Below are 15,303 nucleotides of genomic sequence, written 5' to 3' on the forward strand. Positions count from 1 at the left end.
TGTATTTTATTTTCCCTGTCTCAAGCAGAAAATTTGTGGCTTTTTATAACACTTGCCTGCCTGCAGGGTCCCCAATTAGGAAATTATCAAAGCTGAGATCTGTATGATTTACATGGATGTTGGGGTATAACAGATGGAAGGACATACATATCACATTCATTCATTGATAAAACTAGTCTTTTCATGTTCATAGTTTTATCGACAGAATAGTTTCCTATTTAATTTTTTACACTCCTTTATAACTACATGTGAAGAAGGAAATGGCAACCAACTCCAGAACCCTTGCCTGGAGAATCCCATAGACAGAAGGGCCTGGCAGCCTACAGTCCATGGGGTGGCAAAAGTGAGTAGGACACAACTGAGGGAGTAAACAACAATAATAACATAGCTACATGCTTGACAGACTGAAGGTACAACAGTTTCAACAACATTTCTTTAAAGCAACATATATATATTGAAATCAAAATCAGCATGAGAAAAATGTAGATTCCGTAAAGGAGAATAAAACCTTAAAAGTTCTGGTGGTGTTTAAAAAGATAATGAAAACAAAGGATTAAAAAAAAAAAAAAAAACACCTGTGTATTTTCTGTTCAATTTCAGCATCTGCACTGTAGCTTTCTATTTCTTCACTCTAGATGAGTGCCTGCAATCGTAAAACACGACTCCGGTAATACTTTTGTAAATGAATCACTACAGCGTTCATACAATTAGCCTCTGAACAGATGTCAGAAAGTAAAGACTGGCTGCTTCTAGATCAAGTTGCCGCTGCCAACTCTCGCGAGCTTTGTCAGTAACTGTTGATTGTAATGTCAGTGCAGTCCAATTTACAGGCTGGAGCAGCAGCTGCATACTGCATTTCCCTGAAGTATTATATGATTTCCACTCCTTGCAAACTTTATCATCTTTGTTGCAGTGAGTCGGGTAAGTTGCTCTGAATTTACGTCTTCCTGTAGAGATGAAAGTTACCCTGAAGCTCATTCTGTAGGAGGAATGTGATCCCTTCACGTGTTTGTTGTGCCCCTTTGGTGCTCTGTGGGAGGCAGTCATTGGAAATGGGACAGATGAGGAGAGAAGCCACATACATCAAATCTTCTGATTATTCAGGGGACACAGACTGAGTCCATTTAATTGCTAAGGAAATAATGAATTTGTTCAACTTTGTATAAAGGGCCGTAGCACTTAATGGGATCACTGTAATGTATGTTCCTAATGTACCCTCTAAGGGAAAACATTTTATGCTGTGTTTTACCCTTAAATGCTCTGTTTGGTGAATGTCTCCTTAAAAGAGTAACAAAAGTGTTTCTTGACCAACCTTACTCTCTATTTGTTTCTTTTTTTAAAGTGGTTTGAAATGAATAGTTCTCTTATTGTCTGGTTTTACAGAGTACTTAACATTTTGCCATCTGAAACTTTAACAAAATCAATTTGCAAAAGAAAGGTCTAAGTTTGTTTTATATAAAAGGAAAGAGCTATTTCTTGATTTGATTTACAAACTTTTGTCTAGTTTGCCCTGTTTATTCTCTTTTATAAATATGTGTATTTATAGAAAAGTATTTTACATTGTTATTTTTATTATTACAGAAATAATAGCAAATACACACTTTCTGCTCATCCTATATTTTTGTAAATCTACCTTTATTTTGATATCAATTCTTGTTTAACCAGAGGATTAAGCATTGAGTTTTTATAAAACCATATGAATGATTAAAAGTGAACTGAAATGTGAACAAAATTATTTCACTATTTATGATTTCTATTTATATATTTTTTCAAAATAAAGTTATCCCTTCCAACTTTTTATGAATATATTGCATAATAACAAACTCAGGAGTTACTGTTACTAGTCTGTATAATGCCTTCCATAATACGAGCTACCTCACAGCTATGATAAATATAATTATATGTCACTTATGTAGTTATTAAGGATAAACATGAGGTTTTAAAGAATGATTTTTACTTTAAATGCCAACCTTTAGAATTCTCTGTGTGTTTGAGATAGAGTGGTCTTTTGGATGCAAATTAAATTTCTAATTGAATTTGCCAAGTTCTGTTTTGTTCTCCTAGACATATTATTGTCCGTAGTTTTTTAATTATAAGAAAATATTTGGTGAAACTCCAACTATAAATCTTAGTATATTTATTTGAAACAAAAATTTGTATTATATAGTAGAACTATACATAACTTTGTTCTGTAATTTTAAAGTCTTCTGTAAATGTGTTAGCATATTTTCAGGATTTAAAAAAATAAAAAAGAAAGCTAAAAAAAGAAAATATAGGGATCTATTCCATATTTCAGCTTTTAAAATATAAGCAAATGATATCTTATTTACAGATTTAATTTCTGTTTTGATTTATTTCTCGGTAACAATGAATAATACATGCTTAAATTATATGTTGTCTTCATTTTAATGCTTTCTTGCCAAAATCTGCTAATTCTTATCAAAATTGAACTGTTCCAAATGGAGAATTATAAATGAATAGATGTCAACCTAAGAACAGATTGAACTTTGCAAGAAGACCCAAGATATCTAATATTAAATTTTCAAATTATTCACACAATAAAGTTTGTAAAATTTTTTCCTAATTGAGGAAAGTTATAAATCTGTGTTTCATACCTAATATAGTGTCTTCTATCTATTCATCCTTTTAGTGTCTATTGGGTATCTGAACGATCCCTGAAAGACAGTGGTGTAGTTTTTAAACAGACTTCCTCAATTCCCCGCTTCACTTAGCATACAACAAAACAAGCTTTTTAGGTTTGATATAAAGGCTCAGTTGTTTTAATTGGACTATCTACATTTTAGTGGCTCTTGTTCTAGATCATATTATCTAGATGGCTCTTTTCCTACCATTTTAACAGTCTTTATTTTTATATGGAAGTATACATTCTACTAAAACTTTTTTTAAAAGACAATAAAACTACATTCAGCAAAAACTATTAACAGGTTTTGCTTGACCATCCTTTAATAAGTCCTTGACTGCCCAATTATTTTGAAAATTTGGTTGATATCCAATTATGACAAATATATGGCAAATAAACAGCTTTTTATATCAATGATTTTCTTATACTCATATCTTATAGCATTGCATATTTTTAAAACTAGTCAAGAAATGTTGATACTACTTTCAAAATTGAATTAAAAATGCAAAAATAAGAAAATAAATTTTTACATTTTTAATTTTGAAAGTTTTTTTTTTTTTTAAGTTTAGAATAATTTCCCCAAATTGCCAGTAGATGTTGATGTCCTGGAGCATTTGATAAACTTGGAACACTATAGTATTCATTATTTTCCAGGTTTGTCTCCCTCCCCACTCCCATCAATTTTCTTTTGCAATTCCAAACAAAACTTCTGCCTTTAATCAAGTATTAAAGATTATTACAATAAATTAGTTGATCTAAGCCAAATATTTCTAAATTCATTTACTCAGTTGTCCTTGGTATGAAAATTTACCCCATTCTTGTGATGAACATGTTATGTGTTCTCAGAATTTAAATTGTTTAACGTACCAGTAGTCAATTTGCAACAGAATTTATAGGATGGAATAAATGAAATTTTATTGAATACTTTAATTATTAATAAACACTTAGAGATACAGAGCAATAACATTTTTTAATCTCCTTTGTCTACTTTTTGATTGCTTAATCATGTGATAATGTATATTAAAAACATAAACATCTCTTAATGGTAAAACTACAGTGCAATATGTTAGACTAGAGAATACTAGATTATGAAAAAAAAATTATTCTTATTTAAATAAAGGACTGCAGTGGCTCAGCAGTAAAGAATCCTCCTGCAATGCAGGAGCCACAGGTGACACAGAATTCAATCCCTGGGTTGGGGAGATCCCCTGGAGGACAGCATGGCAACCCACTCCAGTATTCTTGCCTGGAGAACCCCATGGACTGAGGAGCCTGGCAGGCTACAGTCCATAGGGTCACAAAGAGTTGGACATGACTGAAGTGACTTAGCATGCATGCAAATAAATATAAACATATTAGTCTACACTAATAATGAGTATGCAAATAGAAGCATATTTTCATGTTAAAACCTAGATTTAATAATATAGTTTTTAAAATGTACTCCAACAGGTTAACACCAAGGTGAATTAGAATTATATTGCCATTCTTGCTACAAACACAGGCTTATATGATTGAATGTTACTAATTACATTATTTACAATTACAAGGTGTAAGTACTTAATATTACTAATACCAAGATGATGACTCAAAGATATCACTGTTGAAAGATTATTGTTCATATAAATCATATTATATAACATTAAGTTCTACTTAGCACAAAATATAAATAAAAGCATACAAGTACTTATATAAATCAATTAAGTGACATGGAATGTTATTACAACCTTTTGGATGTTATAGTAGCCTTTCATAATACATGCAATGAAAATTATTATATTTATTAATTACATACAAATGCAAAATATGTTGGTAGTAATTTTATATTCGCTATGGAATAAAATTAATAAACAATAGAATGAAAGTTCGAAAACTGTCAGAAACCAAAAATTATCAGGATCTGTTATATGGTTTATATAAAACCAAACAAAAAGAATACAATCTTTATTAGACTCAGTAGAGATTGATTGAGCTAGGCCAAATGCCTACTTCTAATTATTTAGAAGAAATGTCTTAGGATTTATCAGAAGAGGGAAAAATAAAACTAGTATGTGGTAGTAGTATCTCTAAAACTAACTCTCTGAAATATAAAATTTTATTAGTGTCAAATTTGCTACTGCTGCTGCTATTTAGTCACTAATTTGTGTCTAACTCTTTGTGACCCAATGGACTGTAGCCTCCCATGTTCCTCTGTCCATGGGATTTCACAAGTGAGAATACTGGAATAGGTTGCCATTTCCTTCTACGGGGGATATTCCTGACCCAGGGATTCAACCAGGGCTCCTGAATTGGCAGGCAAATTCTTTATCACTGAGCCATCAGAGAAGCCTCAAGTGTCAAATTCACAGGAATCTTTACCATGCTGCTGCTGCTAAGTCACTTCAGTCGTGTCAGACTCTGTGCGACCCCATAGATGGCAGCCCACCAGGCTCCCCCATCCCTGGGATTCTCCAGGCAAGAACACTGGAGTGGGTTGCCATTTCCTTCTCCAATGCATGAAAGAGAAAAGTGAAAGTGAAGTCGCTCAGTCATGTCCGATTCTTAGCGATCCCTGGACTGTAGCCCACTAGGCTCCTCTGTCCATGGGATTTTCCAGGCAAAAGTATATACCATGACATTATATTTATTATTTTTAGGAAAAAATTACATTTGACTATAATATCTAAATTTCATAATAGTATATATATAGTGTTAAAATATTATATACTTCAACAGTATATTTTATTGGTAATAAAGAGTCATTTATTTCAAAATTGAGAGCTAAAAAATCTCATGGCTTGATTTTTTAAAGCCTTACTATTATAGCAATCATTATGTATAAATATATATGTATATATGCATAAACATGCAGATATAACTAGAATTAAATATATATAAATATAGACATAGCCATAATCATAGACAAAGAGACGGAGATAGAGGTAGAAGTGGATATACATCTATAAGTACTGTACACTGAACAAAGTAGTGTATACAATGGATTAGTTTATTCAGATATTTTGAGGGATCAAAAAATACCTGTTGGTTACTAGCTTTCCTATGAGCAGTGGTGAATGAGGCTCATTAACTGTGAGGATCATAGATCTAAGACAGTTATCTTAAAAGGTAGTGTCTAAATCACTGCCTTCTAAGACAATCTAAAATTTAAGAAAAAAAATAAAAAATCTAATACAAATTCGCAGTGCTCACAGGATTAGTTTCTCCGACACATAGTTTGGATTTATTATTACACTCTCAAAACATAATGAAGAAAATTTTTGTACATGTATGGAACTTTGCTATTGTTTTTTGGGTGAGAATCAGTGTTTGTATTTGACAATTTTAATCAGATTTTCTTTTTTTTATCAGTTGTATAAAGATATTAGTTCTTTCAGATGTTACCTGCATTACATTTTTCTATCCTTTGTCCCTTAGAGTTTCAGAATATGATTTAAATTGTTTTATTGAAAAGAAACTCAACTGTGCATTATGAATTTTTAATAAAACTTTGATTTCCCCAAATGTTCTTTTCATATTATTAAATAAATATTATTTCATTAAATGTCAAATAGTGATGATTTGGCAGGTATCAAAGATTACTTTTGCTTCCCCCACTTTTCCCAGTAATTCCTCAATTTTTAATCCTCTTATTTCACTGTCCACTACCAAAATATAAGCAAATCTGACCATGCTAACACATTTAACCTCCCTAGTTGCATATGCTTTTGAAGAAGGCAATGGCAAGCCACTCCAGTACTCTTGCCTAGAAAATCCCATGGATGAAGGAGCCACTGGTAGGCTGCAGTCCATGGGGTCGCTAAGGGTCGGACATGACTGAGCGACTTCACTTTCACTTTTCACTTTCACACATTGGAGAAGGAAATGGCAACCCACTCCAGTGTTCTTGCCTGGAGAATCCCGGGACGGGGGAGCCTGGTGGGCTTCTGTCTATGTGGTCACACAGAGTCGGACACGACTGAAGTGACTTAGCAGCAGCAGCAGCAGCAGTTGCATATGCTTTAATAAATTAACAGATTAAGACATGTATTGAGTCATCTCTGAGTGTAAAATTTCTTTTAAATTGATTTCCTCATCCACACATTACATTATCAGTCAGTCTCTTCATTGACAATATAATTTAGCTAGAAAAACTCTTCATGGTTATTCGGTTCCAAAGGACTGGTATATATTCAGTCTTCTCTATCTGATTTTTCTGGTAGACCTTTATAGTGGTAGAAGATTTGTTTGTTTTCACAATTTGTAGGATAAATGGCAGCTACTGTATTTTTTTGTTACTTAACATTTTATGAATTGCTTGTCCAAATTCTCTTCTGACCTTACACTATGCTTATGCTTATACAGAGGAAAAAACCACTAAGGCAAAAGGGACCACAGATAGGACTGTGGAAACAGAAAAATACAGTAATAGAAGTCTGAAGATCCTTAGAATTTCTTAACCTACTTCACAGCTCTGTCAAGAGCAAGTCAGCCATGATTATATTGAACTGTATATATTCCAGAGAATATGTGAGCTTGTATTTCTTCCCCTAACCATGGTAGAAATTTAATCTACTATATCTGTCATAAATAGACTGCCACTTAATGCCTGATAAAGTCATACACACACACACACACACACTTACACCTTGGACAAATTTTCTCCTTAAAATACTCAATCTCTCTTTCTTACAGAGGTTTGTAAATGAATCTCTTCAAATCGAAATCATTTCTTTTTCCATTTCTATTTCACTCATTTCTTTCCTAAATTGAAAAATGAAATATGTCCAACCATTTTCTATTGTTTGTAGCAGTAACAGATTAATTAGTTTTCATAATTTACAAGATTAATAAGAACTGCTAAATTTTAGTTAGTTATCATCAATAAAATATAACATTAGATGCATGAAGCTGTTATAACTTCCTGCTTACCTCTCTTGCAGAAACCAGTATGCAGAGCCGGAGTACAGTCATATACATCAGCTTTGTCTTGCGGTTCCTTCTGCTCTGGGTACTCTTTGAGACATCACACACTGAAGAAGACATCATAATTACCACGAAGAATGGGAAAGTCAGGGGGATGCGCTTGGCAGTACTTGGTGGCACAGTAACAGCCTTTCTTGGAATCCCGTATGCACAGCCACCTCTTGGTAGACTACGATTCAAAAAGCCACAATCCTTGACCAAGTGGCCTGATATTTGGAATGCCACAAAATATGCAAATTCTTGTTATCAGAACACAGATCAAAGTTTTCCAGGCTTCCTTGGATCAGAGATGTGGAACCCAAACACTGACCTCAGTGAAGACTGTTTATATCTGAATGTGTGGATTCCAACACCTAAACCAAAAAATGCTACTGTAATGATATGGATCTACGGTGGTAGTTTTCAGACTGGAACATCATCTTTGCATGTTTATGATGGCAAGTTTCTGGCACGGGTTGAAAGAGTTATTGTGGTTTCAATGAACTATAGAGTGGGTGCCCTTGGATTCTTAGCTTTACCAGGAAATCCTGAGGCACCAGGGAATGTGGGTCTATTTGATCAACAGTTGGCTCTTCAGTGGGTCCAAAAAAATATAGCAGCCTTTGGTGGAAATCCTAAAAGTGTAACTCTCTTTGGAGAAAGTGCAGGAGCAGCTTCAGTTAGCCTTCATTTACTTTCTCCTAAAAGCCACCCATTGTTTACCAGAGCTATTCTGCAAAGTGGATCCTCTAATGCTCCTTGGGCAGTGACATCTCTCTATGAAGCTAGGAACAGAACATTAACTTTAGCTAAATTTATTGGTTGCTCTAGAGAAAATGACACTGAGATAATCAAATGTCTTCGAAATAAAGATCCCCAGGAGATTCTTCTTCATGAAGTGTTTGTTGTCCCCTCTGGTACGCTCTTATCAGTAAATTTTGGTCCCACTGTGGATGGTGATTTTCTCACTGACATTCCAGACACACTACTCCAACTTGGACAGTTCAAAAAAACCCAGATCTTGGTGGGTGTTAATAAAGATGAAGGGACAGCATTTTTAGTATATGGTGCTCCTGGTTTCAGCAAAGATAACAACAGTATTATAACTAGAAAAGAATTTCAAGAAGGTTTAAAAATTTTTTTTCCAGGACTGAGTGAGTTTGGAAAGGAATCGATCCTTTTCCACTACATGGACTGGTTAGATGATCAGAGAGCTGAAAACTACCGTGAGGCCTTGGATGATGTTGTTGGGGATTATAATATCATATGTCCTGCTTTGGAGTTCACCAAAAAGTTCTCAGATATGGGAAACAATGCATTTTTCTACTATTTCGAGCACCGATCCTCCAAACTCCCTTGGCCAGAATGGATGGGAGTGATGCATGGTTATGAGATTGAGTTTGTCTTTGGTTTACCACTGGAAAGAAGAGTTAATTACACAAAAGCTGAGGAAATTTTTAGTAGATCCATTATGAAACGCTGGGCAAATTTTGCAAAATATGGGTAAGTGCCAATTTTTGTAACTGTTCTTGTTTGTTTTGTTTTGCTTAGCTTTGCATGGTTCCCAGGGTAGACTTCATTCAAGGTACAGAAACATTTTGATTATTTATTCTCTTCACACCTTAAGCTGGTTTAGTTTTTCATTATGTAGTACATTTCAGTCCCTTCCAACATAGTGCTTAAAAGAAATAATCAAAGAACATTTATGAAAAATATTTTCTGATTTCATTTCCAAAGCACCATAAAGTACTTTAACAACGCTTGCCAAAGTTTGTATGGAACTAGATGTCCACCTTGCAAATAAGATGTCCACCTTGTCAAGTATTTTTCAGCTTAAAAGTTCACAGCATTCACAGGTTTAAGAAGGATCAGGAATATCTCTCTTTTTCTCATGCTCTTAAGCAGTGGTACAGTTACATGATACTCAAAGAAAGACATACCATCACAGGAAAATCAAAGCTCAGGATGGTGTTAGGGTTGGCCCTCACATTACTCAAAATACAGAATTTGACATTTTATCAACGTTTTTTATTACCTAATATGTTTGTTCAGAGGTTTTAGGTAACCTTTGTTGAACAAGAGCTGCAAGGCTCATCTTGTTTAGCTAAGCTGTTTTCCACTTGAGTAGTCATAAGGGTGACATTACATAAAAACATATTTTCCCTCATATGTTATAAATATTGTGATAGTATCCTTCAATAGAGTAAAAAAGTTCTTTTAATATCAATATATTTTCTATGTTTTAATACTTCATGTGTAAAAAAAATAAGGATTTTGTAATAGTGTGTAACCTCAAATTGAATTTTATACACTGAAACAGTTTGTATCAGTGAGAATAACCAAAATATTTAAAATTGGGGCATCTCTTTTTTTGAAAAATGCTTATAGAAACTCACAAACTGATTGATGCATTAATCCAATATGTCATCCTGTCTTTATAATCAAAAAGAATTTGGGGAATGATTTTCTTTCTGGTTTTCTTTTCCATCCTCCATTTGGAATTCATTGTGTTGATGCTTCATGTTATTGTAGGTATCTCTCTACAAAGTACCTGTATGATATAATTCCTCTTAAAATGTTTTGACACTTATTCACTGTATATAAGGCTAAAACTTTTCCATCTGGCATTAAGATGCTTCTGTAACCTTGCCACAACCCATTCTCCCCAGTACCTGTTTCCTTGGTAGAGGAGTTATCTCATGAATATCAAAGATTTCAAATTTAACTACACCTTAGAGCCTGTTCTTGCTGTATGCCCTGTTTAGAAAATTTACCTCTCTGATTTTTAATGACACAAGTCCTACTATTTTATTAAGTTTTGACCAATTACATGTTTCATACAGAGTATCTTTAATTTTAACAGTTGTAGTTGCTTCAGACCTGTTTTACACTCAGAGAAACCATTGACAGTCATGTATCTAAATGTTATCTTTCATTGTATTCTGAGCCTCCTAAACTAGACTAAGAACTAACTTCTTGAAAGAGAAGTTGTGGTTTTATTGAATACTCACTGAAGTACTGACATTGGTATATGTCCCACTTAACAAATATTTAGATTCAGTAAGAACAAGTTAAACTTTTTTAAAGATATGCAGGCTATTATCTGTAGCTGTATAATATATTGCACCTTCTCAACATCAGCCTAAATTTCTGCTTAACGAGGAACATCTTATTTCTAGAGCTGCTTTAGAATTATGTATATTTCATTCTGCTCTCTCCCTCAAGGCTTTAATCCAGATTAAATCACTTGAGTATGTTTTTAATTCTGTCTGACAATTCTAGAGATTATAAATAATTTAAGGTGACTATTAAGGGACTTTAAGGGAAACATCAATAGTTCTTCAAATTATTGATGCCTATAATTTTTAAAAGACTTTATATCTTACATGTTTAAATTATCAAGAAATATATATTTTCTTATTGCACAATGGAGAACACAGAACCAGGTGAAATAATGGTCATATTTATGTCAAATGAGTGCAACAGGTCAAAGAAGAGAATATTTGATACTTAATGGAATAAAAGATTGTTTAATCCTAATTTACTTCTATGATTAGCATATTTTAATAGGGAATAAATGAATGTTCACAAATTTTTATTATAATAATAAATTCACATGAACAAGATTAAAACCATAAAGATTAAACTTTTTAATGTAGTTCAGCCATAGATAACATTCAGCAAGATACCATTTTAACCAGTGAGTTTATAGTCCATGCTTGCACAGTTGGACAGAGATAATAATATGTCAGATGTATTGAGATTTGACTTGATGGCAAACATAATGTTAATCTCCTGGTGTACGCTATATTTTTTCAAAGTATACCTATGTAATAAATATAGAAGCTTAGAATGATTAAATAAACTCCATGGTAACAAAGTTGGTTTAAGTGTTGGGTTTGGAAATCCACTCACATTCATTTTCCCACAAACATGATGTTTGATGTTCTCTTCCCAGGGAGATGCTCCCCTTTGGTTTGCCTCCATTCCCCATACCAAGGACATTTAATAATATCTGGAGTTATTTTTGCTTATTACTGCTGGAACGGGGCTGGGGTGGGGGGTGGGTACTAGCTATATAGAGGCCAGGGATGCTGCCAAACTTCTTACAACATTAAGGATAGTCCCCCAGCAACAAATTATTCATTCCAAATGTCAGTAATGCCTAGATTGGGAAACTACAGATTTTTACTCCCATATAACCCCAAAATCACACATAAAGAAAGTAAAAAGTAGAAATAAGAGTTGTAATTATCATTCAGGAAAGTGAATTTTCAAGTACATGGTTCATAAAATGTTTTAATGTATTTTTCTCTTTAAATAATGTTTAGTATATGTTATATTTCTTATTAGGACTAAGTTCAAAATAATTTTGAACTTTTCTTTGTGATATTTTATTTTCCCAATGGGTTGTTTAGTAGTCTTTGATTTAACTTCCAGCTATCAGGATAATTTCTAGATAGTTTGTTGTTGCTTTATAATTTAATTCAGTTCTGGTTAGAGACTCTACTCAAGATTTTCTGGTTTGAAATACGTTGAGAATTATTTTATGACCCAGAATATGATTCATATGGGTGATTATTTTATGTACTCTTGAAAAGAATGTGTGTTCTTACTTGATATGATATTTTCTGTAAATTAATTAGTCCATGATTTCTCAGGTCTTCTAATATTTTTGTCTATTTATTTTAAATACTGAGAGAAGGGTATTAACATCTTTGACTATAATTGTGATTCTGCTTATTTCTCCATTTAATTCTACTAATTTTCCTTTTACTATTTTAAATTTGTACTATTAATTCTATGTACGTTTAGGATTATGTATTCCTAACTAGTTGACTTTTATCATTTTGAAATGTCTCTGTCCTGAAATTGACTCTGCCTAATAGTAAGAGAGATACATCAAGTTTCTCATGCTATGTTTGCACAATATATTTTGTTCCATCCTTCTACTCTAACTCATCTAATTAAAAAAAAAGAAACCTTTCTTAGACTTAGCATGATTAACCCAATTGGCATTTAGTATAATTATCAATGTGTTTTGTTAAATCTACCATCTTTCTATTTTTATTTTTTACTGGGGTCCTAAACCCTTCAAAGGAAATTATTTATTTATTTTTTGTAAAATAAGCATTTTATTTATTTACTTATTTTATTTTTTTATGGAAGCTAATTATTTTACAATATTATATTGGTTGGTTTTGCCATACATTGACATGAGTCCGCCCCGGGTGTATATGAATTCCCCTTTCTGAAGCCCCCTCCCACTTCCCTCCTCTCCTTATCCTCCCTCTGGATCATCCCCGCACACCAGCACCGAGCATCCTGTATCATGCATTGACCCTGAACTGGCAATTAGTTTCACATATGATAATATACATGTTTCAATGCCATTCTCCCAAATCATCCCACCCTCACCCTCTCCCACAGAGTCCCAAAGACTGTTCTATACATCTGTGTCTCTTTTTAATCCATCCTTCTGATTGCTCATTTGCAACTCTTATTTCTTTAATGTTTATGCTATTGTATTTTTTATGGATGTTTAGTTTGTCTTTAATTTTTTCCCCAGTGTTTATTTTAACACTAAAATTGTTTCACTTATAACTGTCTACTTAGAGTTAATACTGACCTACTTTGCTGACATTTCCCACTTTCTAAACAATTCATGCTTCCTATTTTCCATTTTACTCTTAACTACTTCACAACTATAAGAAATTAACAATGAAGTTTCATGTATTCTCCTTATTTTTTATATTGTCCTACATTTATGCAATGTATAGTATAAAATATCTCTTAAAATTGTGTTTGTTTTTTACAATCAAGTTATATCAATGTAAATTCATAAAATAAAAAGCATAGTCTTTTATGTTTACTTGTGTATTTAGTGGGGTTTCCCTCGTGGCTCAGATGGTAAAGAATCTACCTGCAATTTAGGAGACCTGTATTCTATCACTGGGTTGGGAAGATCTGGAGAATGAACTGGCAATCCACTCCAGGAATCTTGCCTGGAAATTTCCATGGGCATATACCATTTCCAGTGTTCTTGGCCCTTCCTCTGTATTCTGATTGTCATCTGGAATTGTTTACCTTTGTGCTAAAAAACATCCTTTAGAATTTCTCATTGGCAGTTTGAAGAGTTACAAATTCTCTCGTCATTTTTTTCTCTTTTAATCTGAAGATACCTTTATTTTCCTTCAATTGAATTTTTTTTTAAGATAGATTTCTGGTTTAATCTTTTTTTTCTTTTTATTTCGTTAGTTTAAAGGTATGTTCCATTATCTTCTTGTCTCTTCAGTTCTGATGTAAAGTGAACCTTTATTTGTATGATTGTCCTCTCTATACAGTGTGAAAATTTTTTTCCTCTAGTTGATTTCAATATTTTCTCTTTATCTTTGGCTTCAATTGTTTGTTCATGGTATTTCCAAGAATGATTTCTTTGTCTAGAGATTTTTTCTTGTTTTGTTTTTGTCTGATGTTTGCTAAGCTTTTTCTCAGTAATTTTTAATATCATATTTGAGAAAATTTATATCAGCATTCCATCAAATATTATTTCTGTCCCATTCTTACTCTCAACTCTTTCTAGAACTCCAATTATAAATGCACTAGATTATTAAATTTTGTCCCGCAGGTCACTAAGCTTCTGTTGTCTTTTCATCAGATTTGCAAATTAGATACATTTAAAAATTTTCTCTACAAGCTCAATGACTCTTTCTCTATCATCTCCAATCTGTGACTGAAGGTAACCATGAATTTTTTATTTCACTTATTTTAGTTTCCAAATTGAATTTTTTCAATAGTTTCATTATTTTGCTGAGTTCCTCCCTGTTTTCTATTTAAAGATATTATTCTTTAAGTTTCTGAGCATATTTAAAATAGCTGCTTTAAGTTGCTCATTCAATGTATGGTTGATAGGTTCATGTACTGTTTTCCTATTTCTTTGCATGTCTAGAAATTTTCACATTTGTACTAGACTTTGTGGATGATACAGCAGAAATTCGATATTATTTTTGCTTTCTCTGAAGAATATATGCTTCCACTGAATGATGGTTGGTTGTTTTTAATTTTACCAGACAGTTCAGTTAAGGGTTGTATATATATTTCAATTTGTCTGAAGTATGTGTAGACTTGGTTTTATATTTTGAGTGAATCCATGAAAGGTCCAAAATATTTTATAGACTCTTTAAGTTGGCAAAACTTAAACTAATGTCTGTTTTCACTGAAGATATTGCAATTACTTGTTTTGTGTCTATTAGAGTGGAGATAGTGCTTCCCATGTGGTGCAGTGGTAAAGAATACACCTGCCAATGCAGGAGATGCGAGATACACGAGTTCAATCTTCCTGGGTCAGGAAGATCCCCTGGAATAAGAAATGGCAACCCATTCCAGTATTGTTGCCTGGTAAATCCCATGGAAAGAGGAGCCTGGCAGGCTACAGTCCATGGGGTCGCAAAGAGCCGGACATGACTGAGCACACACACGCACCATGGCAGAGATCGACTGGGTCTCCTTACTCTGAAGTTATGGCCTTCAACTCAGCTGGCCTGCATGTAAATGAGATGAAAGCAAAGTGTTGACAACATTATACTAGTTATTCACTCTCCAGCTGTCCCATCTCTTCTGCTCTCAGCCATGCAGTATCTTCTCTCTATTCCCAGCCTCTCATGTTCTCGCTCTGAATATATTCAGCCCAGGCCTCAGCCAAAGATGTGCAGGGAGACCTGTCC

At 33.3% G+C, this 15,303-nt stretch overlaps 1 protein-coding gene across 2 annotated transcripts in view; it reads left to right on the top strand.

Moving 5' to 3' along the window:
- The first annotated feature begins 802 nt into the window (after nt 1-802).
- BCHE (butyrylcholinesterase) overlaps nt 803-15,303 on the top strand; it is a 95,232-nt gene continuing 80,731 nt past the window's right edge. For both annotated transcript variants that reach the window (XM_055410476.2, XM_088839329.1), the window contains exons 1-2: nt 803-921; nt 7,558-9,082. In XM_055410476.2, the coding sequence (XP_055266451.1) occupies nt 807-921; nt 7,558-9,082 (1,640 nt within the window). In that variant the 5' untranslated portion in view covers nt 803-806. The remainder of the gene's footprint in view (nt 922-7,557; nt 9,083-15,303) is intronic.

The sequence above is a fragment of the Moschus berezovskii genome, chromosome 1, assembly GCF_049115385.1.
Source record: "Moschus berezovskii isolate FMDL1 chromosome 1, NW_MosBer_1.0, whole genome shotgun sequence".
Classification (NCBI taxonomy): Eukaryota; Metazoa; Chordata; class Mammalia; order Artiodactyla; family Moschidae; genus Moschus; species Moschus berezovskii.